At 44.8% G+C, this 27,772-nt stretch overlaps 1 protein-coding gene across 2 annotated transcripts in view; it reads left to right on the top strand.

The window, feature by feature from the left end:
- Plxna2 (plexin A2) overlaps window positions 1-25,252 on the top strand; it is a 205,636-nt gene extending 180,384 nt beyond the window's left edge. For both annotated transcript variants that reach the window (XM_055609140.1, XM_055609139.1), the window contains 18 exons: window positions 1,226-1,362; window positions 2,187-2,354; window positions 2,595-2,688; window positions 6,134-6,373; window positions 6,802-6,945; window positions 7,263-7,497; window positions 9,362-9,504; window positions 10,001-10,269; window positions 12,100-12,166; window positions 12,355-12,501; window positions 13,080-13,239; window positions 13,588-13,691; window positions 17,060-17,159; window positions 19,220-19,410; window positions 20,333-20,502; window positions 22,773-22,985; window positions 23,567-23,717; window positions 24,759-25,252. In XM_055609140.1, the coding sequence (XP_055465115.1) occupies window positions 1,226-1,362; window positions 2,187-2,354; window positions 2,595-2,688; window positions 6,134-6,373; window positions 6,802-6,945; window positions 7,263-7,497; window positions 9,362-9,504; window positions 10,001-10,269; window positions 12,100-12,166; window positions 12,355-12,501; window positions 13,080-13,239; window positions 13,588-13,691; window positions 17,060-17,159; window positions 19,220-19,410; window positions 20,333-20,502; window positions 22,773-22,985; window positions 23,567-23,717; window positions 24,759-24,854 (2,829 nt within the window). In that variant the 3' untranslated portion in view covers window positions 24,855-25,252. The remainder of the gene's footprint in view (window positions 1-1,225; window positions 1,363-2,186; window positions 2,355-2,594; window positions 2,689-6,133; window positions 6,374-6,801; window positions 6,946-7,262; window positions 7,498-9,361; window positions 9,505-10,000; window positions 10,270-12,099; window positions 12,167-12,354; window positions 12,502-13,079; window positions 13,240-13,587; window positions 13,692-17,059; window positions 17,160-19,219; window positions 19,411-20,332; window positions 20,503-22,772; window positions 22,986-23,566; window positions 23,718-24,758) is intronic.
- Window positions 25,253-27,772: the final 2,520 nt, after the last annotated feature.

The raw sequence follows: 27,772 nt of genomic DNA, 5'->3' as shown, positions 1-27,772 counted from the left end.
CAGAGTTAATAAAATATAACTAATAAGAAAAAAATAAAATTAAAAATTTTTAAAAAAGTGTTAACAACCAGTCTTGCAAAGAGTTTTGAAAAATCATTAGGTCACAAAATTCTCTTCTCTCAAAAGCATTTTACTACTTAGCCTAAAGCTCCCAGGTCTATGTTTTCATATTGACATTACTACCTTTTTCCTTGTACATTTTTCTCTCAGATTTGCCAGTCTGTCTGCAGCCACTGTACCTCATTTTCTTCCCAGGAGACAAGAGAAGCAAAGAGAAAAGATAAGATAGGGAGAGAACTGTGAATATCAGAGCTGCTTAGTGCCCTGAGCCCATTGTACCCTCCTCAATGGAGAAAGGAACAAACAGAAAAGTTCCATGATTCACCACAGAGCCATAGATATTGAGGGGCTGATACAGACTAGAATCCACTCACTAAGTTAAATGTACTTCCCAAGGTATATGTGGCATCATATGCTTTTGATCCGAGCATTGAGATCAAAAGATGAAGACAGGTGAGTCTCCAGCTCAAGACCAGCTTGGGCTATATAGTGAGACTTTATCTAACAAGATAACAAAAACAAGAGCACTTTCTATACCATTTCCCAGTAGGCAGAAGCAATTCTTTCTGATTTAGGTCAGCTGCTTAGTGCATCATAGGTAGACATTTCTTTTAAGCTTTAGCTTAATGTGCAGCTTCGTGAGCATGCTAGTATCTGAGATTCTCATCCACCAGTAATGGTCAGAGGAACCATGTTTACCACTTACTGATGGCACCCAGAATCCTCAGTGCTTAGGGCACTGAGGACATATAAATGGACCATTCATAGAGGCTGCAGTCTATCAGCTGCCCAACTTAGGCAAGAACATTTTACTCAGCCCTATCAACTTTCTGGAGAGAGGAAAAAAAAAAAAACCTCAGAACATGCTCTCTATATAGTAGCACTTTCAAATTGTTCTCAATTTGCAAAGTAATTGATAGATTAGTCAGTGTCATGTCAGCTTTCCCTTCAGTATTATGAGTACAGGACTCCCCCCGGAAGTTAATTAATTCCAATGTATAGCAGCCCTTCACCTTCCCTGAACAGACCATCTAGGGAAAGCAGTGATGTTTGGAACTACAGAGGGCAGGAAAGTATCTTTTCTCCCAGCATCATGATTATACCTCTTATCATTAGGTCTAGCCTTGGACCTAAACTAGGAATGTTTCTCTGCTTCCTTACAAAGAATCCTTCTGTGCTGTCACTCAGCCCCATCCGGGGACCAGAGTCAGGAGGCACCATGGTGACCATCACGGGCCATTACCTTGGTGCTGGGAGCAGCGTGGCAGTGTACCTGGGCAATCAGACCTGCGAGTTCTATGGGTAAGGTAAATGTGAAGGGTGGTGTGTTGTTGTTGCCTTGGTATGCCTTTACCTCATCATTGGTCCTCTCCTTGGCTCAAACATGTCATCTGTTGTTAGAAATATATGCAACTTATCATTTTATGTCCCATAGATCAGAGGGATTGGTAACAGCTAAAGGGAACTGGAGACAAGGGCTATTAGAACAGATGAGGAAAGATCCCAGGAGCTCCTCAGGCCGAGCTTCATTATAGGGACTTGAGACTCATGGAAGTCATATAGTCTTAGCAAATTTGTCTTTGGGATTATCTTCTGTGCATTAAAAAAAAACAACAAACAAACAACAACAAAAACATCTAATATTGTCAGCCATAACTATGAGCCCTAAGGATGCAGACTTATGGATAATTCTGAAGGAATCCATGGGTGAGGCACCATTTTGCCCAGTGTTACCTACCTAAGAGTTTTGCTGCAAGAGAAAGCCCAGTGTGTTTATCACAACAGAGGACAGGTATTATGTGATTATTTATTGACAACCTGACTAGAGCCTAAGCATTGATTAGGCATATTCTAGAAAAGTCCAGAAAAAGAAAGGAGTTCTGCAAAATCTTGTAGTGCCTTGTCCTTGCCCGTGTTCTTTAAGTAACGTTTCTACTCTTCTTCCTTCCTAATACAGCTGGGTAAAAGGAAGGTGCTGAAGGACACTGATGAAGGCTATTTCTCTAGTACAGAAAATAAGAAAACAGCAGAATGTATCATGGGCCACACATGGGGTGAGGGATATACCTTTCAAGCTAACTCATGCTCATCTCTTTTGTCTTCACCCTTCTCTGTTTCCCCATCAGGAGGTCAATGAATGAGATTGTATGTGTTTCACCTCCATCATCCAATGGACTAGGACCAGTCCCTGTCTCTGTGAGTGTTGACAGAGCCCGGGTAGATAGCAGTCTACAGTTTGAGTACATAGATGACCCGCGTGTCCAACGTATTGAGCCGGAGTGGAGCATCACTAGGTGGGTGAGAGTGGCAGGTATGTGCGAAGAGATATGAGATTGGCAGGAACATCATCTGGAAGGCAGTGTGGTTGGTGGAGTGTATCTGGAGGAAGGTGAAAATAACAAGATTCACCTAGAGGGAAAGGAGATTGCAGAAGCGCTACAGCCCAAGGGCAGCTCATGTTGATCCTAGTGGTTGAATCTTACTATACTAAATTTAAGAGGGCTTTACCTAACCTAGCTTCTGCTTGTTTACAGTGGCCACACACCCCTAACTATCACAGGCTTCAACTTGGATGTCATTCAAGAGCCAAGAATCCGAGTCAAGTTTAATGGCAAAGAATCTGTCAATGTGAGTAACCTATGGTCTTCCTTTCCTTGGTCTCAGATGTGCTCTGGGCACATCTTGCCAGGCCAGCAGCTAGGGGTAAATATAGGGATGCTTGATGACTATACAGGGAACTCTACTGAGACTTGTCCCTGTAGTCATGGTTCCAAACACCTGAGCCTTCCAGAAACTAATATGATGGCAGTATAATTTCAGAAGGTGATATAGCAATGGTCTAAAAATGCTGGCTGCTGAATGATACAGCACAAAAGGCGAATGTTCACTTCAGTGAAAATATTCACTTAAAGACTAAATGAGAAACAGAGTGGGAGGTGGAAAGAAGTTCTTCCTGCACATTTAGAAATTTCTGTGTTGGAAGCAAGACTGCCACTTATGAGCTGTATGGTTCTGATCAGGTCCTTTAACTTCTGTGATCTTCTTCTGCTCATCATAGGTAAATGGCTGAAAGACTGACTTGCTTTGCAGTTTCAGAACGGGCCACCCATGTATAGCTTCTTCCCTCCTCTGCATAACTGCATAATTTTATTCTTTTTAGCTATAGATTTATGTGGATTCCAAAAAGTTCTCTTATTCTGATGAGAACAGAATGTCTGAAAAGTTACTGAAAAGCTTTCAGTTTGTTCCCTGAAGCACCATCTCACTCTTTCCAGCTAGAATTTTTGGAGCATTGTTGTATTCATAATTCATAACACAGAAGATGCTGTGTTGGCCATTATTATTACTATAAATTACAATGATTACTCTGTGACCTTTGGCATTTGGTAAAGCTGAGATGAACATGTTCAGCCTGCTGAAACTTCCTTAGAAAACAGAGATGCACAAAACAGAAGCTGGGCTGGACCAAGAAATGTCCTAAGGATTATCAGGTTCCCACCCTCCTTGCATAGCAGAGAAACTAAGACCAAATGGATAGATGGCTTACCCGTAGTCACAAGGTATTCTTGGGCCTGACTTCCCATCATGGTAGAAATGCTCAGCACTCTTGGCTAGGTAAATGCAAGTTCCCTTCATCCAAGTACAGAATTTTAATCATGGCAAGAGCCTGGACCCTATCTATCTCCTGACCGCTAAGTCTTCTCTGAGCTCCCAGGCACTGCTGCTCTTTCAAGTTTCTGAATTATTAGGAACGGGAGCCTTGAACTCACACCCAGGGTATATAAACCATTCATTCTCAAAAACAAAAACAAACAAACAAATAAAAACCTAAATGCAAGTTTTAAAACACAGATCTTATTATCACCCAACATGGCTAACCAGGATATATTTCACAGATCAATTCTTAAGAGAAGTGAGCTCCATGCCAAGGCAGCCACCTTTCAGGCAGAGGCAGGGAAAAAAAAAAGCTGGCTCTAGCTTCTCTTGGTCTTCATAAGAAGGACAGGTTCTTCAGGGCCACAGGATTGATTTGTGTATGTCAGTTGGCTTTAAGACATGAGGTATATTCTTGGCTGCTTGGTACAGAGTGGGTTGGTTTGGGCATGTGCATAGTATGACATGAGGTGGTTTGGGATGCTTCTGTCATTGGTTTCTACATATAAGGAATCCTTCCTGGTAGAAGTCTTTTTCTGTCTCAAGGAATTGAGAAGCTGGGGAGGACTGCCTCCCCTGTTAACAGGATCAATATAAGGCACGAATATGCGTAAAATGAGATGTGGATATAGTATATAGAGAATGCTACAATGTTGGCATGAGGCAGACAAGAGTGACTACCAAAAGGTTCAGCTTTTTCCCTAATGGGAAAAAAAAAAATCAGGGCTAGATCTTCTCTCTTATCTGACATCCTGCAAAAGCCACAGGCCAGGTTAAGATCCCTTCTCTCTTCCAAAGATTCACCTACATCTTGAGAACTATTTTCTCACTGCCACCACCACTACACAACCATAACTACAGTATTTCCAGGAACTAAAATATAGTTTCACTTTATGGATGGAATTGGAAGGCCGTAGGCCTATGTGGTGACCTACCTGAGGCTGGCAGGCCTCAATGGAAGGCATAGGTGAAGACAGTGTCCCTGGAACACGGCCTCACAGTGCTGTCCAGTGCCTCTGTATACAGAAGAGGGAAAGGAAGCACTTTGTCCTTTTGCTCCTTTTAAGCCCCAGTTTGGGCCCAGCCTGCCTAGGGTCACCCTTTTCTTTGTGTTCTAATCTCCTGATAGATAGTGAGGAGAACTGGTACAAAGCCTAAAATGCATAGGGTTGTTGGCAAGCTGTGCTCATTTAACTGACCTGTTGCTTCTCCTCAGTGTCTGCAGATGCACCATGACATGGCCATTAAGTCAGAACTGGCTGCTGAAGTGTGAAAAGGACAGGAATGGGAACTAATCCCTAGCACAGCACAAAGGATGGGGAGGCTGTTTACTATGAAGGGTTAAAACTTGGACCTGAAGTTCTGACATCACTTCTGACATACCAGCTCTTTTCTGTGTTACTGTCAACTATTTCAGAAGACACCTGTTTCTAGTCATGAAACCTGAGTGTGTATATATTGACCACACACACACACACACACACACACACACCTTATCTACTAGACAGGAAATACTAGAGTTCTTAATAGTGTCCTAGTCTTGGCCTCAGAAACAACCACCGCAGGAGAGAATAGCAGACTGTGCTAAGTAGGGGCCAGCCAGTAGAATTTTGATGGTAGGCCACAGATCTATCAAGAGACAAGGGAGAGCATGAACTCAGTGTCACTTGTAAGGTTCTACCCCAGTGCAGATGGAAGAATACATGGCTAGAGAAAAGAAAAAAGCCCTGAGTGGCAGGATCCTGTTTACTTACCACTTTTTCCTGAAACATTAGCTGAACATTATGCAAGGTACAAAATGCTCATCTCATCATTTTCTGCACCATGCACAGCACTCCTCCCCCAACACATACACATACTCCCTTACTACAACTGATTTTTCTTCAGATATTCTTACATCTTCAACCCCAAACCTTTGCATTGTTATCTACTCTACCTGAAACTTGTTCGTGCACTATTCTTTGGCCCAGGTAAGCCTCTTGTTCTTCAGATGAAAGTGTTCGCTACTTCTGAGGGAAATCTTTCATGAGTCTTGCTTCAGGCCACACATACTCACAGATTTCCAGAGCATCTTCCCACCAGAGCATTCCTCATCCATTTATTCATTTCAGAGCACTGTGGCCTGTGCTACCCCAGGCTCTCTGTGGACTGGCTTATAATGCTTGTTTAATTAATCCAGAGCTGTCCCTTGAGACTACTTCATTCTGTGCACCAGACTCTCAGCCTAGTGTCTGCCAGAAAACAGGTACTCAAAACACTGTTAATGAATAAATGAGTGGGGTTAAATGCATTGTCACCACATTTTTAAGGGCCTCATATGCAGTGAAGGAATCTAAGCAAACAGCGAATAAGAGGTGGTAATCGACCCCCCCTTCACCCACCAAGTGGTCAGTCTTGAATGCTGCTCTCTGCCTCCTAGGTGTGCACAGTGGTAAACACAACCACCCTCACCTGTCTGGCACCCTCTCTGACCAGTGACTACCGTCCAGGCCTGGACACTGTGGAACGGCCAGATGAGTTTGGATTTCTCTTTAACAATGTCCAGTCCTTACTCATCTATAATGACACCAAGTTCATCTACTATCCTAACCCAACATTTGAACTGCTCAGCCCCACTGGAGTCTTGGATCAGAAACCAGGTTCACCCATCATCCTGAAGGTAGGAGACAGGAATGGGGAGGAAAAGCCTGGACAGTGCTGGGAGAGAGGCCCTTCCCACTTTAGAAGGCCAAATCTCCAGGTGCTAGCACCCAGGAGTTTTATTGTATTCCCCCACCCTTAAATCCCCTATGTCCTCCCCTCCATCTGTATCTGTCCAGTGTTTTGTCTTTCCCCTCCCTTTCTTCCCTTCCTCCTTTCCCAACCCCTTCTCTCTCCCTCTTTCCCTTTTTCTCCTTTTTTTTTTTTTTTTTTTTTTTTTTTTTTTTTGGTCTCCTTTAATCTGTGGCAGGTTGAAGTCTTTTTTTTTTAACCTGTCACAGAGGCTTATTGGTTTTTGCATTGTTGCTCCACCCTGTTTTTTAAGTAGGCAAATCATTTCTGCAAGTATATGCCAGTTCTCGTCATTAAGACACCTGTTCTCTACAGGGGAAAAATCTCTGCCCTCCTGCCTCTGGAGGAGCAAAACTCAACTACACAGTAATGATTGGAGAGACGCCCTGTGCAGTCACTGTGTCTGAGACTCAGCTGCTCTGTGAACCTCCCAACCTCACAGGGCAGCACAAGGTCATGGTGAGTGAACCCTCTTCTGTCCCTGTCCTCTGCCCAGCCTCACTGTCATTCATGAAAAAAGGTTCCCTTCCACCTCAGTAATGACTCATCCCCTCCATATTTCCTCATCTCCAGGTCCTGCATAAAAGTGCATAGCAATTGGGAACACATAAATAGAAAGGCAGCTCCCAAAGCAGGATTGCATAGCATCAAAATATGCACTGCACCGTGGCAGTGTGTCCTATCATTCCCCACACTGTAGCACTGTAGGACATGATGGCATGCCATGGCTGTATACCTGTAGGCATTGTGTGTGTATCTGTGTGTACAATGTACAGGTTCACGTGGGCGGGATGGTGTTCTCACCTGGCTCTGTGAGTGTCATCTCCGACAGCTTGCTGACCTTGCCGGCCATCATCAGCATCGCAGCTGGTGGAAGCCTCCTCCTTATCATTGTCATCATTGTGCTCATTGCTTACAAGCGCAAGTCTAGGGAAAATGACCTCACACTCAAGCGGCTCCAAATGCAGATGGACAACCTGGAGTCCAGGGTGGCACTGGAGTGCAAGGAAGGTGAGTGTAGGCACTTGCTCACTTCCTGGAATTCTTCTTCACTAATATCATCACCCTCCTTACATACAAACCCCATCTTGATTTTATCTTCTTTCCACTAGCTTTCATATTCTACTCTTTCGCAGGAATTTCCCCATCCCGGGGGTTAAGAAGCCTGAGGGGTATGCCCATGTGTAAGAAAATGTGTCCATTGGCATTGTTCACTGTCTCTGCTCTACCCCAGTTCAACCCATAATTTAGCCAGCTGCCTCTCCCTCTCAAGACTACTATGTCTTCACAGTCAGCCTGCCAGGCCTCACTGTCTCAGATCAGATTCTTCAATTGCCAGGATTTACCCCTTTCCTAATATTCACAGGAGTACCTTTGTAGTACATGGAAGCCATAGCAGGGAAAGTAGGAGAGCCCTGCTCCTGGCTCATCATCTAGGATTTGTTTCCTATTTCTATTGTAGGCTGAATGTTCCAAAGGCCATACTTGCTGATAGCCTTGGGTGTAACTATGTGTAGGAGTGGATACTGTGTTTTTTCTCATCTCTCACACAGACACATACAAAAGATGACAAGCATACCTTGCATTCTCGCAGGCTGAGAACCTGGCAGCTCTCTGGGTAAACGTCTCAATTAGGAATCAAAACATTTTGCTGCAAGTGGCTTTTCACAAGCAAGTGTTGAACAGTGGGGAAGAACTGTACTGAGAGAGATAGGTCAGAACCCTCTCTCCTCCCTCATACTCCAGCACAAAGCCTGAAGAGTTACCCCTGGACCTGGGAAGCCAGGGAGATACCTAGGAACCCTTCAGTGACTTTGGGGTGGGCATTTGACAGCTAAGGCCTTCTAGGGTTTTCATCTTCTTCCTAGGGGAAGGAGATCAGTTTGTTTATTCTGACCTTTGCTGAACTCCAGCAGTTTTCCACTTGCTTCTAACACCTACAAAGGGCCTAAGTCATGATGTTCTCTTCTCTACATCTTAGCCACCTTTACAAGTAGAAGTAAAATATAGATAGATAGATAGATAGATGATAGATAGATAGATAGATAGATAGATAGATAGATAGATAGATAAGCATAGAAGACAGAAAAGTGCCCATCTTCTCATCACAGCATGTTACCCAAATTCCATTTACTAACAAATCCTGGAGGTAGTCACCTACTAAATAAAAAGGGGAATGCTGGGAGATATCTCAGTCATATGCGTGAGAACCTAAGGTTGCTCCCTATAACCCACATTAAAAAAAAAAAAATGCCAGGCATTGTGGCATGTGCTTATAATTCCAGCACAGGGAAAGCAAAGACAGGAGGATCTCTAGGGCTCACTGGCCAGACAGCTTAATTTATGAACTTCACACTACTGAGAGTTTGTCTCAAAGAAGGTATCTCTGAAGGTGTCACCTGAGGTTGGCCCCTGGCTTCCAAAGGCACACACACCTTTGCACATATATATTCACTTGCATACATACACACGTTTTTTAACATTATTTTGGCTGAGTTTGGAAAGTTTCTGTCTGTGATTAGCTATTCCTGTTGCCAATAGGCCTGTGGTGAGGCTGCATATACTGGTTAAAGTGTGCAGCCAATGAAAACTCAAAGAGGGAGGTCCAGAAACCCACAATCCCCTTAAAGCACATCCCCATTACTAAGATCTCCCCTAGGTTCCACCTCTTCAAGTTCCTATCACTTCTACTAGCTCCAGGTTGGGGACCATGCCTTTAGGAGATCCTTAAAGCAACAACCTAGGACTTCATTTCACCCCCTAACCTACTGCTTCTGTACCCAGCTTTCCTTCTCCTTCAGACAAGCTTTTCCCTCTCTCTTCCCCACTGGCTTGAAGTCCTTCTGATCTTCTCTGTCCTCTCTCACTCTCACAGCTTTTGCAGAGCTTCAGACAGACATCAATGAACTAACCAGTGACCTGGACCGATCAGGAATCCCCTACCTGGACTACCGCACCTATGCCATGCGAGTCTTGTTTCCAGGCATTGAGGACCACCCTGTTCTGCGGGAGCTGGAGGTACTGCCTGTCTTCCAATGAAGTAGGCCAGGGTTCCCAGGAAATTAGGAGCAACTCTAAGGTTATGAAGGAAAAGGGCCAGCAGTTCATAACAGCTTAAAAAAAAAAAAAAAAAAAAGGAAAAGGAGAAAGGAAATAAAGGAAATGGGCCAGTATTTTGTAACAGGCTTTAAAAATGACTCTGAGACTCTGAGATTGTTTGTTGGTTTGTTTACTCGAGAGAATGAATCAGGGCAGAGGAAATTACAAAAAAAAAAAAAAAAGAATAAGCTAATAGAATTTCTCTCATCGGGTAAATGAGGTATATCCCTTGCCAGTGCTGTTCAGAACTTCAGCACATAGACAAGTAGAGGGGACACAGAAGACAACTGAGTTTAGGGATAAAATGGCTACAGCCCTCATGAAGGGGGTCCTATAGCAGGCATTGTCACCATCAGGCCCTAAGAGAGTGGACAACCAGAGCCTGTCCCCTAAAGGTCATCCTGTATACCCCCAGGTACAGGGAAATGGACAGCAGCATGTGGAGAAAGCCCTGAAAGTCTTTGCCCAGCTTATCAACAACAAGGTGTTCTTGCTGACCTTCATCCGCACACTGGAATTGCAGCGCAGCTTCTCCATGCGTGACCGTGGCAACGTGGCCTCTCTCATCATGACAGGCCTCCAGGGCCGCCTGGAATATGCCACTGATGTCCTCAAGCAGCTGCTGTCTGACCTCATCGACAAGAACCTGGAGAATAAGAACCACCCCAAGCTTCTTCTCCGCAGGTCTGACCCAGAGCAGGGGAAAGGCAGTTATAGACCTTGTCAGATAGGCTCTCGATAGCCTCAGCCTCAGCTTCCGTGCAGGGATGCTGTGCCCTCATATCAGCCCAGTGCGGAATGTGATCTTCTGCTGGTCCTGGAAAACCAAGTGGCTTTCAACCCCAGACTCACCACTTGTCTCTGTGACCTCACACCCGGGCTGCTGCCCTTTTGTTGTTTGGTTTCCACATATTTAAGATGAGAGAAATAGCTGTCTCTGCCTCCAGAGCTGTGTGCCCTAACATGGTAGCCACTATTATCTAAAATGAAATATAAACTTTGATTTCTTCATCTTACTGGTCACATTTCCTGTGTCCAGACACCCTGTGTTTATGGCCACCATATTGGACAACACAGACAAACCATTTCCCATCATCATTCTTAGCTCTGATAGACATGCTGGGCTGGAGAACAGAAGCAGCAGATTTGGGGCCCTGCTTCATGGCTTAGAATTGCTAGCATGTACCACCTACCTCAGTTGCCCCTTTTCTGGCAGGGCATAGATTTTAGAGGCCCTCTGTCTCTCTCCTGCACTCACCCTTAGTTAAGGCCATAGTGAGCCAAGCACAGATCTAAGGCTCTGAGCAGCAGGAGTTAATTCTGTCACCTCTACTCCAGCTCTTCCAGTACCTTTGCTCACTGGTCTTGGGTTTTCAGGCCACACATGGCATGGCTTTGTTTTATAAGCACTGAGGCTCCATCCTGCCAGTATGAACATTGGAAGCTTTCATTAAGAATTGTTATATTTAAATTAGAGCTAATCTCAAACACAATGCAGAGAGAGAGTGCTGGGAGGGCCCAGAGAGAAAGCTGCAATTTCTTCTGCCATTGTCACTCTCTTCCAACCCTTATTGCTAAGCAGCCATGGCAAATGCCTGGGGTTTACTTCAGCCAGAGGGTATAATTTGCACCACGTGTGAGGAGTTAAAATACCTCTTGGCATCCCCATCAACAAGGTCTGTCACAGTGCTTGGCTTTGTTTCTTCCCAAGCCTCCAGATCTGTAGCCTAGGGTGGGGGAGGGGAAGGAGGTAGAGCTTGCAGAAACAGATTCCCCTGTTGGCTAAACTCTTAAGCACTGCTTTCTACCTGCAGGCCTAGAGAGCCTATGAATCACAGTACTAATCACTCATATTTACATAGTGTTTTACTGTGTGGGGCCAGATGTTATCTTTTGCATTTTAAGTATATTTACCCATTTAACTCCAACAATTGAAAGTGTGAATTAATTATGACTGTGTCCATATAATGATGGGGAAAATGAACCCAGAAAAGCCAAATGACTTGCCCAAAGTTATACAGTCAGTAATTATTATAGTAAATAATGTAGCATTTGAATATGTGGCAATATGTATTTGGAGAGGCAGGCACCAGGCATGCACCACAGAGTACCAGAATATGCAGAAACCACAAAGGAACAGGCAGATTCTCTTCATGGCCATGAGGCCAGAGGGAACAGGAAACTAGTCCTTTACAACCTGTGGGATAAACATTTGTCTACAACCCACATTAGGTGTCACCAACAGTTTGTGGTAGCACAGAGCAGCAAAGATGAAATGTCCAGAGTCTCAGAAAATTAAATCCTGGAAAATGCCCCTTCCCCTTCCCCAGGCAACTTCCCATTAAGTATGGGAAAGAGATCACTCTTTGCTAGTCACTTCCAATTATTGCTGGAGTTTGGTTGTGTTGCTAGGGTCCAGTCTTGACCCTATGCTCTTACACCCACATGAGAAGCCTAGATATACCACAAGACACCTATATAAAGGATGATCTCTCACCCCTCTGCCTCCTCCAGGACTGAGTCTGTGGCCGAGAAGATGCTGACCAACTGGTTTGCTTTTCTTCTACACAAGTTCCTGAAGGTAAGAGAGTGTGAGCAGGGCTAGAGCCAACTACACACCCTGACCTTGGAACAGCATGGGGACCTGACCCTCAGAAACGGGTTTCGTGGCATAGCTCCCCCCAAGCAAAGCAGGCCTGAGTTCTCTCTGCTGGCTGCAGATGCAGTCAGGCCAGGCAGGATCCATACGCTACCCTGATATGATTACAGGAGTGTGCTGGGGAACCACTCTTCATGCTCTACTGTGCAATCAAGCAGCAGATGGAGAAAGGCCCCATCGACGCTATCACTGGTGAGGCCCGCTACTCCCTCAGTGAGGACAAGCTCATCCGGCAGCAGATCGAGTACAAGACCCTGGTGAGGAAGCCAAAAGCAAGATTCTAACCCTAGTACCACCTGTGACTGTCCCTACTCTACCTTCTAGTCCATGGGGCCATCTATCAAAAATGAGGTGCAGTGACCAATCTGGGACAATCCAAAAGTCATATCAAGTTACTGAATAGTAAATCAGACTCTCTCTCACTGGTGAGCCAAATGAGCTCCCTATGCCTCAGATGATATAAGGGAGAACTTCACTCACCAGTAAGAACTGCACAGTCAGCAAGTAAAGAAAGCAAGTGTGCTGGTCTCTAGTATAGAAGCTTTGAGGACATGTCAGGCCAGTACTTGACACCCATGGATCTATCTTGAATCCTCTAAAGTGCCTCACTCCAAGATTACATTCCCTCAACCCATCTAGGAAGTAGACTTCCTTTTTCTTGAGAAAGGATTAACATCCTAGCTTTGGCTCTCATAGTAGATGTCAGAAAGAAGAGGAAAGAACCAAGTTTCAGGACAGAGAACCTCATTGTTCCCATAAGAAGATTCTGAGGATTTAGTGTCTTCCCAAACTACTTCCCAAGTATCTCCAACTGATCCTTGATGCTTACTTACAGATCCTGAACTGTGTCAACCCTGACAACGAGAACAGCCCAGAGATCCCAGTGAAGGTTCTAAACTGTGACACCATCACTCAAGTCAAGGAGAAGATCCTCGATGCAGTATATAAGAATGTTCCCTACTCCCAGCGGCCAAGGGCCGTGGACATGGACCTGGGTAGGAAGCCTGGGGCTGGACTAGGAGGGAAAGAGGGGAATGTGGCTTCCCAGAGAGCTATCAGGCCATGAGATAGCTAGAAGAAAGGGATGTGAAGTTTGGCCTTCTTCACAGCCCCCACAGGAGCATAGCCAGACCCTGGCCTTCTCCCCTAGGCTTTGTCTACTCAGAGAGTCTTCCACATCTGCCTTGCCCCTCCCTCACCCTGTCCTTTGGATGTCTCAAAGCTCTGCCACTGACATCAGCAAATGGAGACAAGGTTACTAGATCTCTAGAGGACACACAAATAGGGTGGCCTTGGCTGCCCCAGCCCCTCTCACTGCTGCCTATACCATCCTTTCCACCCAGAGTGGCGCCAAGGCCGGATTGCCAGAGTGGTGTTGCAAGACGAAGACATTACCACCAAGATAGAAGGTGACTGGAAGCGGCTTAACACACTGATGCATTACCAGGTAAGGGCAGGCCTTCCCTGTGGCCCACATCCCCAAGAATGTCTCCTTTTCTCTCTGTTAGAAAACTGCAAAAGCCAACAAGGTGCTCTCCATTTTCTTCTTCCCTGGGTCTGGAACAGTGATGCTCAGCTTTGACTGCCCCATCAGATTAGCTAAGGGGACTCACAAAACATGGGCACTCTGATGCGTCTATCTCTACAGTAGAAGGGACAACATATTGCAAAATCCTATCCCTGGATAGTTCCAGAAAGGTTCCTTGTGCTCATTTCTCTGGCATCTTACTAATGCCACTGGCTCCCTGACTTGCAGCAGAATAGGGCACAGACTTGTCTTCAGCCCTTAAGATCCCCAGTAGCTGTAAAAATTACTTGAGTGCTCTTACTTTTTACCCATATGGAGTACCCTGACAGGCATGTAGATAAGATTGAACATAGAAGGTGACAAGGAATATGTTTGTAATACCAGCAGACACATGAAATGAACAGTCATAAAAATTCCAGCAAAAGAATATAAGCAGCCACCCTGCTTTCATCCCATGGGAACCACTCACAGCTTAGGGATCTCTATAAGATTAAGCACAGGTATACAGGTTGGGATTCAGGAAAAGTACTAAAATAGGAACTGGAATTGAGAGATACCAAGGAAAATTAAGCGAACCAGAGGAAGTGCCTTAGGCTATAAGACCCATGGGACTGTTTGATTAATAATATCCTCCTATGTGCCTGGCTTACAAAGAGAGGCTGACAGGCTAGGCTGAGCTACCAATAACCAGCCACTGGGAGGCTCTGAAGCTGAAGGCACTGGGGGTACCCCAACATACCCCTTCCTGTGCTTCCCCATGCTATACCTGGACCTCAGTCCCAAGTGGGGGAAGGTATGTAGGCAAATGTATTCTGGACCAACACTCACTCTGGTAGTGGCATTCTATAATTTCTCCCAACTGTAAGCTATTCATCTGTGCACTACAGATAACACCAATGGCAGGGTAGGGTGTGAAGGTAGCTAGAGGAATTAGAAACAAGTGCATAAACTCAAAATTTAACTTACATACAAGCAGGAATAATCAAATCACTCCTTGTTAATTCCTCACATACAAATACACACACACCTTCACATGGTAAGTACATCCAGAACAATTGTAATGAACCAATTTGAGGTAAATGAGAAAGCTCAAAAGAGACCAAATATACGCCACCAACTCTTGTTCCTGAAGGGCAGGCTGAGGGCCTTTGCTTACATCCATTTCTGATACCTAAGGCTTGTTTCTGAGTTTTCCAACCTGTGACTTCCCATAAGAAGAAAATACCCCTTTCCTATTGTGTCCTTTTACAAAACACCTCCAACTCTGTCACTTATTGTTCATATATTCATTCATTCCTCAAATATTTACTGAGCTTTCCCGAGTGCAAGGCATGTCTCACACTCTTTTGACAGAGTGTCAGGGACAGCAGGGAGTCTTTCTTCCTTAGAATTGATGAAGATGATGTTATTATTCAAAATGCCAACATAAATACCAACACATGCTGAGTGCTCACTTGGTACCAGGTACTTCACTCAGCCTTTATGTGTCTTAATTTTTTTTAAATAATCATTACAACAGTGAATATCAGACATAATTATTATCCCCAGTGACAAATGAGACAACCAAGGCCCAGAGAGGCTAAGCCTGCAAGTGGTGGCAGAGCTAAGGTCAGATCCAGCCAGGTGCTTTTGAGCATGGGTTTATATCACCTACTGGCTGAAAGAGAGAGGGGGAAAAAACAGGGGTGGAGTGGAGAGACAGAGTAAGAGAAAGTGAGAGACAGACAGACACATACACACAGAGTTTTCTTTAATAATTAGCTTTGGAACTGGTCACTTTAGTCACCTTGTGAATTTCCCTAAAGATGACAACAGACCATAAATAATGTCATCTCTCTTTGCTGGGAGCATAAACTCCCAGACTTGCCAGAGTAGCATTTCTGGGTTGTAGGTGGAAAAATTTCTTGAGAGACAGAACGCTGGCACCTCCTGAGGACAATGGTGGCTGCACAGGACTCAGAATCCAAGAGCTTTACCTGTTCTTCCCTCTTGGTACCTTCCCCAGAATCAAAGGTTTTTGGAGCCCCTGCAGAAGAAAATCATCTTAATTAACAAAGAGATGGAAAAAAAAAAACCTGGGCTCCTGTAGATTTATAAGGAGGGTAAAATTAAACACCACCACTAAAGCTGGCTATCAGGGAATCTCGTTAGCACTAATGTTCATTTATAGTTTGACTTCTCAACATTTAATTCTTTTTTGGTAGGAGAGAAGAACTGACAATTTAAGGCCCAGAAAGATGGTTTTATGGCTGGTGCAGCTATAAATCAGACTTACAAAGTTCATAAAAATTGTTAAAATAAAAAATGGTTTAATAGGAATGTTTTATGGCCCATAACATTATTATAGCTGTTTTATTCCCTCTGCGTTAGGGGTTTAATTGGATCACCACAATTCTGAGGATTCTTCGTTTTTATTAGATAGAGGGCAATCTTAAATCAAGATGGCCCCAAATGTCTTCTCTATGGCTCTTCATTCATCAGCCCTCCCCCAACTGCCAGGTGCAAAGCCTGGCATCTCCTCAGAGGACAGGGCATTGTGCCATCTTTCTCCTAGCTCCCCAAGGGCAGGTGCCCTTTTGATGCAACTATTCGAGGTGGCCAACACATAATACAACACAGGCCAGGAAGAAATTGGAGCCAAAGGAAAAAGATGCAGTTCAAACCAATGTGACTTGTAATAAAATCTCAAATTAAGAAATTTAATGAGGAGAATGTGTGCTCTGGAGATGTGCAGGTCTGAAGAAAAATATCAATTCCTTAGTATATTAATGATGAGACTTTGAAGCAATGATTTAGCCCACCCCTGATTCTATTCTATTGTCTGTAAAGTGGAATAGTCATGCATAACACAAGATTGATAGGAGGCTGATCTAACTCTTCTGCCCAGTATAAATAAAGTTGTGTCATTTTAAATTTTTCACTAACCCCATTAAAAATGCTGAAACAGACTGTTGAAATAATGTTAACAATATACTTTAACTCAGCTTAAAAGAATTAATCCAAATGTATAATCAATATAAGACTTATTAATGACATCATTTATGCTCTTTCATTCATACTAACTTTCTGAAATCCCGTGTGTGTGTGTGTGTGTGTGTGTGTGTGTGTGTGTGTGTGTGTGAACTCAGATACTTAGTTGAGACTGGTTGTGTGTGAGATGGTCCAGACACATGAAGGCAATAATAGTTGTAAAGTTTCTGAAGTCCTACTGATCCCACACTCCCTAGAAGTGCTTAACTTCTCAAGACACCTGAATTTTCTCATGTTTCCTTTTGTGCCCTTCTTAGGTGTCAGACAGGTCAGTGGTAGCGCTGGTCCCCAAGCAGACCTCCTCCTACAACATTCCTGCCTCTGCCAGCATCTCCAGGACATCCATTAGCAGATATGGTAAGCAGCAGAGTGCAATCAAGAAGCTCAAGGTCTAGGCTTCTGCAGTCCTCAGGGACCACCTTAACAGGAAGGCCCTGCTGCTGCCATTCTTTCATAAAAGGTACTGGCTCATCTGTCTTCTTCCTGATGAGTCTTAAGGGTCATGTGTCTCCTTTGAGATGAGGCAGCAGGTAAAGGAGTTGGAGTAGCCCAGCAGAGGAATGTACCCTGACTGGAGGTTTCTCTATTCCACGTTATAGCTGTGATCCTGGTTGGATTAGTAATTATAGCCTCTTTTGTCAAATTTTGGGACACAAAACTGATCATTCTTTCATTTCCATTTCCAGCCTCTGAGCAGTGTGTGTCATTCTCTCTTGCTTTGTTTTGGTTGTATGGACACTCAAAGGCACTAGACTGTCCAGTTGAAAGAGACTACAAGACTGAAGGCAAAAGCTTCAAACAGTGTTCAGAATATGTTCTAAGACCCCAAAAGAAGTGCTTGTTCACTCTGAAGAGGATCATTACAACTTGAGCCCTTAGTACCTAGACTTTTTTTTTTTTTGAGACAGTTTCTTTGTGCAGCCTTAGCTGTCATAGAACTAGCTCTGTAAACCAAGCTGGCCTCTAACTTACAGAGATAGGCCTGCTTCTGTCTCCTGAGTGCTAGGATTAAAGGCATATGCCACCACCCCCCAGCACTATTTAGACTTTCTAGAGTGCTCCAGTATACACATCCAATGACATTTTACTTTATTCTTGCTTATTGCTGGAAACATCAGAAGAGAGGGGGCTCCTACATTCTCATGTGAGTCTGAGCTCTTAAAACAACTGATGGGCAGAGTGAATGGAATTTTATGTAAGAAGTGGGAAATAGTAAGAGCTGGAGGGGACGGGAACTCCACAAGGAGAGCAACAGAACAAGATAATTTGAACACAGGGAACTTCCCAGAAAATCATACTCCAACCAAGGACTATTCGTGGAGATGACCTGGAACCCCTGCACAGGTGTAGCCCATGGCAGTTCAGTGTCCAAGTGGTTTACATAGTAATGGGAAGAGGGACTGCCTCTGACATAATCTGATTGGTCTGCTCGTTGATCACTTCCCCCTGAGGGGGGAGCAGCCTTACCAGGCCACAGTAGAGGACAATGCAGCCACTTTTGATGAGAACTGATAGACTAAGATCAGAAAGAAGAGGAGAACCTCCCCTATCAGTGGACTTGGGGAGGGGCATGCATGCAGAAAGCGGAGGGAGGGTGGGATCGGCAGGGGAGGAGGGAGGGGCTTATGGGGGGATACAAAATGAATAAAGTGTAATTAATAAAAAATTTAAAAAAATTTTCTAAATCTTACTGAGACTCATAGCCAAACTTTGGGCAGAGTACAGGAATCCTTATGGAAGAAGGAGATAGAAAGACCCAGAGGGGACATGAACTCCACGAGGAGACCAACAGAGCCCAAAAACCTGGGCCGAGGAGGTCCAGCAGAGACCAATAATCCAACCAAGGACCATGCATGGAGAGGACCTAGACCCCCTGCTCATAGGAAGCCCATAGGCTGCTCAGTTTCCAAGTGGGTTTCCTAGTAAGGGGAACAGGGACTGTCTTTGACATGAACTCAGTGGCCAGCTCTTTTATCACCTCCCCCTGGGGAGTACAGCCTTGCCAGGCCACAGAGGAAGATGATGCAGTCAGGCTTGATGAGATCTGATAGACTAGGGTCAGATAGAAGGAGAGAAGCAGTGGGCTAGGGAAGGGGTATCTGGGGAGAAGAGGGAGGGTGGGTGAGACTTGGAGGAGATGAGGAAGGGAGCTACAGTTGGAATACAAAGTGAATAAATTGTAATAAACAAATGAATAAATGAAAGAAAAAATTCTAAATCTTTTTTTCTAGAAAGTTTAGGCTTCTCTTTCCAACCAAGGATCCCTAAAACTATTTTCCAAATACGTAGTCCCAAGAGTTCTTTCAAGGTAGAGCAGGTCTATTCAGCATAGATGCAGTAGGTTGATGGTATTCCTGAAGGATGATTTGAGTAGGAGACTGCCCTGTCTCACTCTGGCCTCCCCCCCCCTTTTCCAGACTCTTCCTTCAGATACACAGGCAGCCCAGACAGCCTCCGGTCCCGGGTCCCCATGATCACTCCAGACCTGGAGAGTGGTGTTAAAGTATGGCATCTGGTGAAGAACCATGACCATGGTGATCAGAAGGAGGGTGATCGGGGCAGCAAAATGGTATCTGAGATCTACTTGACCCGGCTCCTAGCCACCAAGGTAACTCTTGTAGTACCCAAGCTAAGCTGTTTCCTGCATTTGGCACAAATACATATGTTACAGGTGCTTCTGATGTCTTCTACTATCTCTGCCTTTTATACCTGATTTCTAGTCAAGTGAGAAAGAAAACAGAAAGGTGTAGTTGAACCAGCAATCTAAGGAAAGACTATCTATCCCTCCTGACTCACTGTATCTTAGGCTGACAGGAGATGAAGGCAGCACCATCTAGCTTTCCCAAAAAAGAAAAAAAAAAACCAAGCCTTCAGAACTCTAACACAGTGGCTTAAAGCTCTAAGACGTTCTCCCAGAATGGTCCAGAACAAGTCTACCAGACTCATATCTACCTTTTTGCTTTGTTAAATATGACTTAATAAAAGACCACCAATAAACATCTAAGAAACTCAGGGGTTCTAAACTAGTCCTCAAAGTGTCTTGCCTGTTAACTGGGACCCAGGTCCATGCTTGTCAGTGCTTCCAGGATCCATGAAGCCTGTGGATCAGGGCTGTGCCTAGATTCTCTTGAAGCTAGACCTACAGTCTGTGTTCCTGATATCAACACCTTAAAGCTGTTCATCCTTCTTGTCATACCCTCTAAGCCCCACCAGAGGTCAGACTCCCTAAGAACCCTCTGTAGACTCTGCCACCAGCCTGAGCCCTCTCATTCATTCCAGGAAATTTACTTCCCATCTTCCCATCAAACTCCCTGAGCCCATACCTTCAGGATTCCCAGATTTGTTAATCCCTCCAAACCACACAACACCCCAACTAGTATCTGCCTCATTCCTGCCCCTCTACCTGCACGCTCTTGCATTTCAGACACATTTTCAAGTTAAGATGTGTCCAAGGCAGCACCTGGCATGCCTTTCACTGCCCTCTAGCACCCACCCACCATTTCACTGTTCCTCCCCGTTTGCTCCCACAGGGCACCCTGCAGAAATTTGTGGACGACTTGTTTGAGACCTTGTTCAGCACTGTGCACCGGGGTAGTGCTCTTCCCCTAGCCATCAAGTACATGTTTGATTTCCTGGATGAGCAAGCAGACAGACACAATATCCATGACACAGATGTGCGGCACACCTGGAAAAGCAACTGGTAACCCCAGGGGAGCTCAATGGGAGTATCACCGGGAGAGGTCCAGCATCTTGGGGGTTGGAGACCAACAGAGGCTGGAGATGAGAGGTAGCTGGGTCAGCTGGGGCTAGGTGAGCTGAGACTCATGGAACACAGCACACATACCACACACACACACACACACACACACACACACACACATCCTTTGGGAGAGCTGTTCCTCTTGATGTAGAGTCCTATAGTTATCAGGGGGAAGAAGTTATGGAATAGATACAAATATGTATGTGAAACCTACAGTGACGCTTTGCAGTCCATCACTATTGAGCCTTCTGAGAGATGTGTTTCTAAGCTGGGACCCTTGGCAAAGATGACCAATGCTGGGGATGAGGCTGGTACTTGCTAGACTTGACAAACCCACAAGTATGAGGATTTCATTTGCAAACTTGATCTCTTAAAGCTAAGTTTTTACCCCAGCAACATAGCTTTCAGGAAGCAACAGAAAGAATGTCCTAAAGGCATGATTTTTGTTCAAGTCATTTCCACATCCAGAATAGTGGTGGGAGAAGCAGCTTCTGATAGCTCCTAGCATGAAACATTTCCCTCTCAGGTTTTATAGCTTGCGCCATGCTAAGAACTAGCTATCGACCAGACAGGGCTTATCCAAGAACTAGAGTCAAAAGGCTTTCTCTAGGACTGAGCACAAAGGAGGAAAACATTTGGATTGGGCAGGAAGCCCATGCAGCTGTCTGGAGTCAGCAATCCCCAGAAAACAGAGTCAACACAGATGGGCTCAGGCTGTCATTTAGAAATCAAAAGTCCTAACAACCAGCACAACACTTTGAAAGAGCCAATGGGGCCTTGGAATAGACCTTAATTCTCTTGATATTGTGGCCACTGGGTCCTCCTCTTCTGTAATTTTTGGTCACAGTGGAATGACATGGTTCAGTAAGCGAAGAACATTCAGTAAGCTCTACTGAAACAGATCAATGGCATCTCTTCAGCTTTGCAGGCAGGATGACTAGCAGTTTGGTGGAAAAGAGGAGAAAGTTCAAGATTACTCCCTTCTCTGAGCCTTCTGGCTAGTCTCAAGCAACAACAATGCACCCTCCTCCCCAGTGGTAGTGTGATAAAGCTGAATCATATGGCTCATACCTCACATAGCAAAGATCCAAGGAAAAGAGCTTAGACATGTCCAGCACTGGCAGAGAACAGAACAGAAGAGCTGTGCCAAAGCTGGCTGAGGCAGTTCCTCCTAGGTTTCATGAAGAGATTGCAGGTTGGAAGACAAGCAAAATTTACAACAGGAAGTTTGGGAGGATACCAATACTGACATTTACAACACCTGTCATTATAAAGATATTTGGAAATTTTGGAGTTGGTGAAATTGGCAGAGGCAAAGAAAAGAATAGGAAGAGCTAAGGACACTATCTCAGTTCTAGAAGGGTTAGCACATGGCAGAGTTCTTGTCACACAGGCATCAGAAGAGTCAAGGCTAGAAGGCAGCTGGGGAAGGTAGACTTTGGAAATGGGCAAACCAGCTACAGAAGCTGTTCTGGTTTTAAAGGCAGGCAATGGGATTACTGCCTTATGGCCTCAGGAACAGTAGAAGGCTATTCTTCTCTGCCTTTAGATTCCAGAGTCTAGAAGCAGCCTGCAAATTTTTGGTGGGTTCCTTTTAGGAAAAACTCAGAGCCACAATGAGCCAGTCTCTCCCGAAATGCCAGCAAGAGCTCTTTCCCTTTCCTCTACCCACCCCCCTGGAGGGGACCCCTGAATGAAATTCTCCCATGAGAAAGCTGTCCTCTGACCTAGACCTGGAAAGTGGCTCAGTGGCAGACTGGGTCTAGTCCCCTGAGGCAGTGGTTGGGACTGCTTACCTACTTCATCCTCTTATACAATGGCCATCAGCACTATGAGAGACTCTAAGAGCCCAATGGTTTTGTCTGAAGCTGTGAGGAAATCATGTTGTTCTCTGTGGTTGACCTTCCCCTGGAGCACTGAAGCCTTTGGAAAAGCCTGTCAAGAAGGGGCAAAGCCCAGACACACCTGCTACTCAGCTAGTAGGGAACAGAGTGAATGCCCTGGTATGACAAGATCAAAACTCCTCAGCTTTATCTTGCATGCAGGGAACAGCATAGGCTGAGCAACCAGCCCCTGATGGACCTCAGCCCACTCCCTTTTCTTTTAGAGTGGAACATCCACTCTACCACTCAGCAGTAAGTACTAGTGTTAGTACTAGTAAGGGGCAAGGTCAAAGTGCACTCTTCAGAGTTCTCTGCCTTTTCCTACAGCCTCCCTCTTCGCTTCTGGGTGAATGTCATCAAGAACCCTCAGTTTGTATTTGACATCCACAAGGGCAGCATCACAGATGCCTGCCTCTCTGTGGTAGCCCAGACCTTCATGGACTCCTGCTCCACATCAGAGCACCGACTGGGCAAGGACTCACCTTCTAATAAGCTGCTCTATGCCAAGGATATCCCCAGTTACAAGAACTGGGTGGAAAGGTCAGTAGGTTTCTCAAGGCACACACTGTGGGCATCAGTGTCCAGAGAAGACCAGGACTTTATACCCACTATGTTGTAGAAATGGAGGGGGCTTTGTGTCCTGGGAAGTCTGAAAATTATTATCCTAATTTACATTTACTGAGCATGTAAGCATTACTGTGATAAGGATTTTGTATGTGTTTCACTGAAATGCCCAATGTTTGTACATTTGTAGAATGCCCAAATGGATAGTTGTAAAATAGCTACTATGATTATCCCTCTATTATGTCTGTATAATGAGAGAATGGAGGCACGGTCACCAGCTAGCAGGTAGAAGAGCTGAGATATGACTACAAGAAATCTTGCCAGAGTCGTGGGCTATTAACTACTCAGGACACAGCAGCTCTTAGCTAGCTGGAGTGTACTGCAGAAACTTGGACTACAACTTAGACTCACACCTCAGCTTGAGACAGAGGCCACACTAGAGAAGAGATGGAAGGCAGGAGCAGTGGGGAACCTGGTTTTCCCAAGGGAGCTGGGCCAGGGTGGGTATTGGTGGATATTTACTGAATCTCCATCATAGGCCCTTCCTGTTCATTTAGATACTATGCAGATATTGCCAAGCTGCCAGCCATTAGTGACCAAGATATGAATGCCTACCTCGCGGAGCAGTCCCGCCTGCATGCCACAGAGTTCAATATGCTGAGTGCCCTCAACGAGATCTACTCATATGTCAGCAAGTACAGTGAGGAGGTAAGAGAAGGTCTCAGGGGCAGAGACCAGCCCACAGCTTGATCCGGGCCTGAAACAACAACAGTAGCTGTCACTTCTAAAAATCACAGTCCACAGTCAAAGTCAGCGAGCCCCAAATCATCTTTTCTTTACAAGACAGCCTAACGGCTCCTGCATCATTGAACTCCCTGTACATTATCTTCTCTCACTCAAGGATTGTGTGGCTAATTTTATTCTTTCTTAAGCAATGAACAGAATTATCAGTTTACACGGAGGCAGATACTGTCAGTCTACCAGTCAGATTTCATACTGAATGGTAGACTTTGCCATGAACAGATGTTAACCAGGAAGGTGACAGACCATGCATGAGTGCTGAACCTAAAGAAAGAAATAGCAAAATAATAGCTGCCCACACTTAAGTAGTCCTTACACATGCTTTAAGCACACAAGAGCTCTACATGCACACGAATATTCCTGCATGTGTCTGTGTGATGGTTTTGTGGCATGCCACCCACGTGGCAGTGGTCCCACTAGAGTAAATGAAGCTAAAAACTTCCTGTGTGACCTCAGAGCCATCCCAAACTCATAGTACCCATGATTCTATGGCCATGCTGTGTAAATGAGCCCACCAACCTGCTGGTTCTGCAGCTTCAAGACCTAGTACAGTCTGTGCTCTTGATAGTAAGTAACTATGTAACTAGTGCATAAACTGTGTTTACTATGTTGTACTTTTATTACTGTTTTAGAGCTTACTCCTACTTATAAAAGCAGAGCCAAATACTGCACATGTGTTCTCTTGTACTTGATTCAGGCTCCTGTGTGTGAGTACTCTAGGCTATTTTCTTGATGACAAAATCATGTAAGAACTCTTTTTCTCTAGAAGTGCTCTCAGTTATATAAAGCCCAACTATGCATAGATCTATTCATTAAATCATGCCAGCTATTTGACATCACATTCCTAAAGGCATAATGGAGAGGTAGAGGCAAAGGTGCTGGGCTGATGATTCCAGGAAGTTGTGCTTTTGAAGCTGAGTCTTGAGTCACCTTTGTTTTGACCCTCAGCTCATCGGGGCACTAGAGCAGGATGAGCAGGCCCGGCGGCAGAGACTAGCCTACAAGGTGGAGCATCTCATCAACGCCATGTCCATTGAGAGCTGAAAGGAGGACATCCTGTTCCGGAAGAGAAACCATACAAACTATCACACTGGTGTCTCAAAAGGAAGGATGGGATGAGTGAAAGGTGTCAGGCCCCAGATCTGGCTGTCCTCTAACACCTCGCTGAGAAGAGAGGGAAAGGTTCCTCTCTCAATGCCAGCCATGTTTCATCACAGCCAATTCCTTCCAGAAGGACAGTGAACACAGTGTGAGCTCAGGACACCATGGGCAAGGAGAAGGTGGCCCTTTAAGCTGAGAGGCTTTTGAGCCAGATGGTTCTGCCTCTGTGACTGCTGCTTTGCATGAAAACTCATTTGATGTATATTGGGAAATAATGAGAACTTTATTTAATTTTTTAAGAAAAAGGGAAAAAACAAAAATAAAACAAAACATAAAGCCTCCCTGTCCTTCCCGTCCAACTTTTATTTAATCTGATTTCTGTTCCCTCCTCAGTAATATTTTTCCTTCCTTCTGTAACATCTCTTTCTTGATGTCAGAAAATGCCTGAGAGATGCTGAGTAAAACCACTATGGAAATGCTCTCCTCTCCCTTGAACTGAAAGGAAAAAGGAAGAGGGGGAGGAAGGAGCAGAAGTCTGTACTAAACATTTGGCAAACAAGCCGGGAACGCCTGAATCCACCACAGCCAGAAAAGCTGAGAACTTTAGACCTTTGCGGGAACTGTGAAAGCTCATCAGATCCTGGCTAATAGGAAACTGCTTTTCATGCTGCGCCCATGTATACCCTCATCTATGAAGAGGAGGAATGTACCCAACAAGGAACTGTGGGAATACCTTTTGTTTGTTTCATTTAATTCCAAACCTTGACAAATGAGGACTTGGTCTTTGGTACTTGTCTTTTGGTTTCCTTAGAGTTGATATGAGAAATGGGAGAAGTGAACCTCTCCCAGACCAGCCACCTCCTCCTTGAGGACATGGACAGAGCCCATGTCATCCTCTGTCATAAGCCAGGCACCCCAGAGGCCATACAGACCAGGCCTCCTAGGTCTGAGTTGAATGGGGAGCATGGGTGTTTGACTTTGGATTCCATTCAACCATCCACCAGTTTACGGCAATTAAAAAGAAAACAAACTCAAACACTGTTTACAGTAAGCAATACTTGAAGAGCGTAGGGTTAAGAAGCAGCAGTATTTATTATTATACTTTCTTTTCTTGTGCCTGGAGAGGGGAGGCCAACCTTTACTCATATCCAGAAGCTCCTGACCATCTAGGCACACTGCATTTGCCTCAGTAAATATGACTGTGGTATGCCATCATCTTTGTCATCTCTCTCTGTATTTGAAAGTGGATTACTTCCTGAGAAGGCAACCATCCTTCTTTCTGTCTCCTGATACCTAATGCCATAGATGGCCAGCTTTTCAGAGTATATCTTCGAAGAAGAGGCCAAGGCTCTATTGTTGGGCCCAGAGATAAGCTCTGTGGTAGCAGGAAAGGAAATTCAACTGGTAAACCCTCAGGGAATTCAGTCCTCCTGCCTTAGCATGGCCATTAGTAGCCAACTTCAACAGCTTTGCAATTAGCATCTGTCTCAAGGTAGGAGGACAAGAGGAAGGCAAAGGGTTGGCACAGGAATGCTGAAGAGATCTCCCCTCCTTGCCTTCTACTTTCAAAAGGGTCAGGAATACCAGGCTGTAGGGCTGGGAAATAAGGCCAACTATCCCAAGAGAGACTGGGCCTGGGTTATTTCCTTCACAATTAACTCAGGCCTCAGATTATACCTCCAGTTGATTCCAGTTTCTGAGACTCTGCTGACCAGATGTGACTCCCAGCACAGGTCAAGGAAGAGAGCCAAGAAGATGGCTTCCATTCCATGTGTGTGTCTTCAGACAGCTGTCTCTCACACAGCAGATGCTGTCTGGGCTGTTCAGCTTGTTTCTTAGCTGAATGCAGCTGACTAGTGGAGAGAGGAAAGCATTCAGCAAAATACTCAGGAAACTTGCTGATTTTATGATGATTCACAATCAGCCATGCCAACGCCACTTTTCTTCTGATAACCTACTCATGTTAAAGCCGTATTAATAGCCTGGAAAAAATACTAGTGACTGACCTTCCACACCAAGCCAAAGTATTTGCTCTTTACAGCACCCAAAGCTTGTCATCTTAGAGCCTGTATTTTATGAAAATGAAAGAAGTGATGTAGTCAAAACAAGAATATGAACATAAAACTTCACTACCCAGAATAAACTCCAGCCCACCCTATTTTCCATCTCAGGCTGAAGTCCAGAGTGCCATTTCATACAGAAGTAAAATGATAAAATGTTTGGCATCTCTTTCAATAGCATCTTACCCAAACCTTCCTCAGCTTGCCTACCTGGATCTTCCAGCAGCCACTGATGGTACCCACTTGCTGCCTCTGGCATGCTTCATTGAAAATATTTGGAGAATATGGAAAGAATGATGGGGAGAGAGAAAATCAAAGAACGTATATGAAGGGAGTATGGCCAGCCATGAAAGGTGGTCTAGCCACTTTGCTAAGGATTCTATTAGTTGGACAACTTGGGCTGAAAAAGAGAAGTGGCCAAGGGGCACAGCTAAAGAAAATTAAGAAGGAAAATTCAGCTGGAGACAGGCCAGGCCAGGAGGGTGAGTGATTTCAGAGTCTTGATCTCATTCTAGCTTTCTACCTGTCCTTCCACCAGCTCTTTGCTCTGGCTCACCTGTAACTGATAGTGTCTAGGGAATGAAGAAGAGAGGAGGTTGATTGGTCACTCTTCTTACTGTTATCCAACTTGAGGATATTATGTCCTGTTGTTTAAAAAGAAATTATTAAAGCTCCCACCCTTCTCCACAAAAAGCCATCTATTGGGGGAAGCATGAAGTCTTTTGCAAGCCTACCTACTATTAGTTTATTTCATTGATCTACTCAAAAGCCAATTCTTTAGGGGAAAAAAAACAGAACTGT

Source organism: Psammomys obesus, unplaced genomic scaffold, assembly GCF_907164565.1.
Source record: "Psammomys obesus unplaced genomic scaffold, mPsaObe1.curated_primary_1811, whole genome shotgun sequence".
NCBI lineage: Eukaryota > Metazoa > Chordata > Mammalia > Rodentia > Muridae > Psammomys > Psammomys obesus.
Note: the sequence above shows the minus strand (reverse complement) of the source record. Positions and strands in the feature narration are given on the sequence as shown.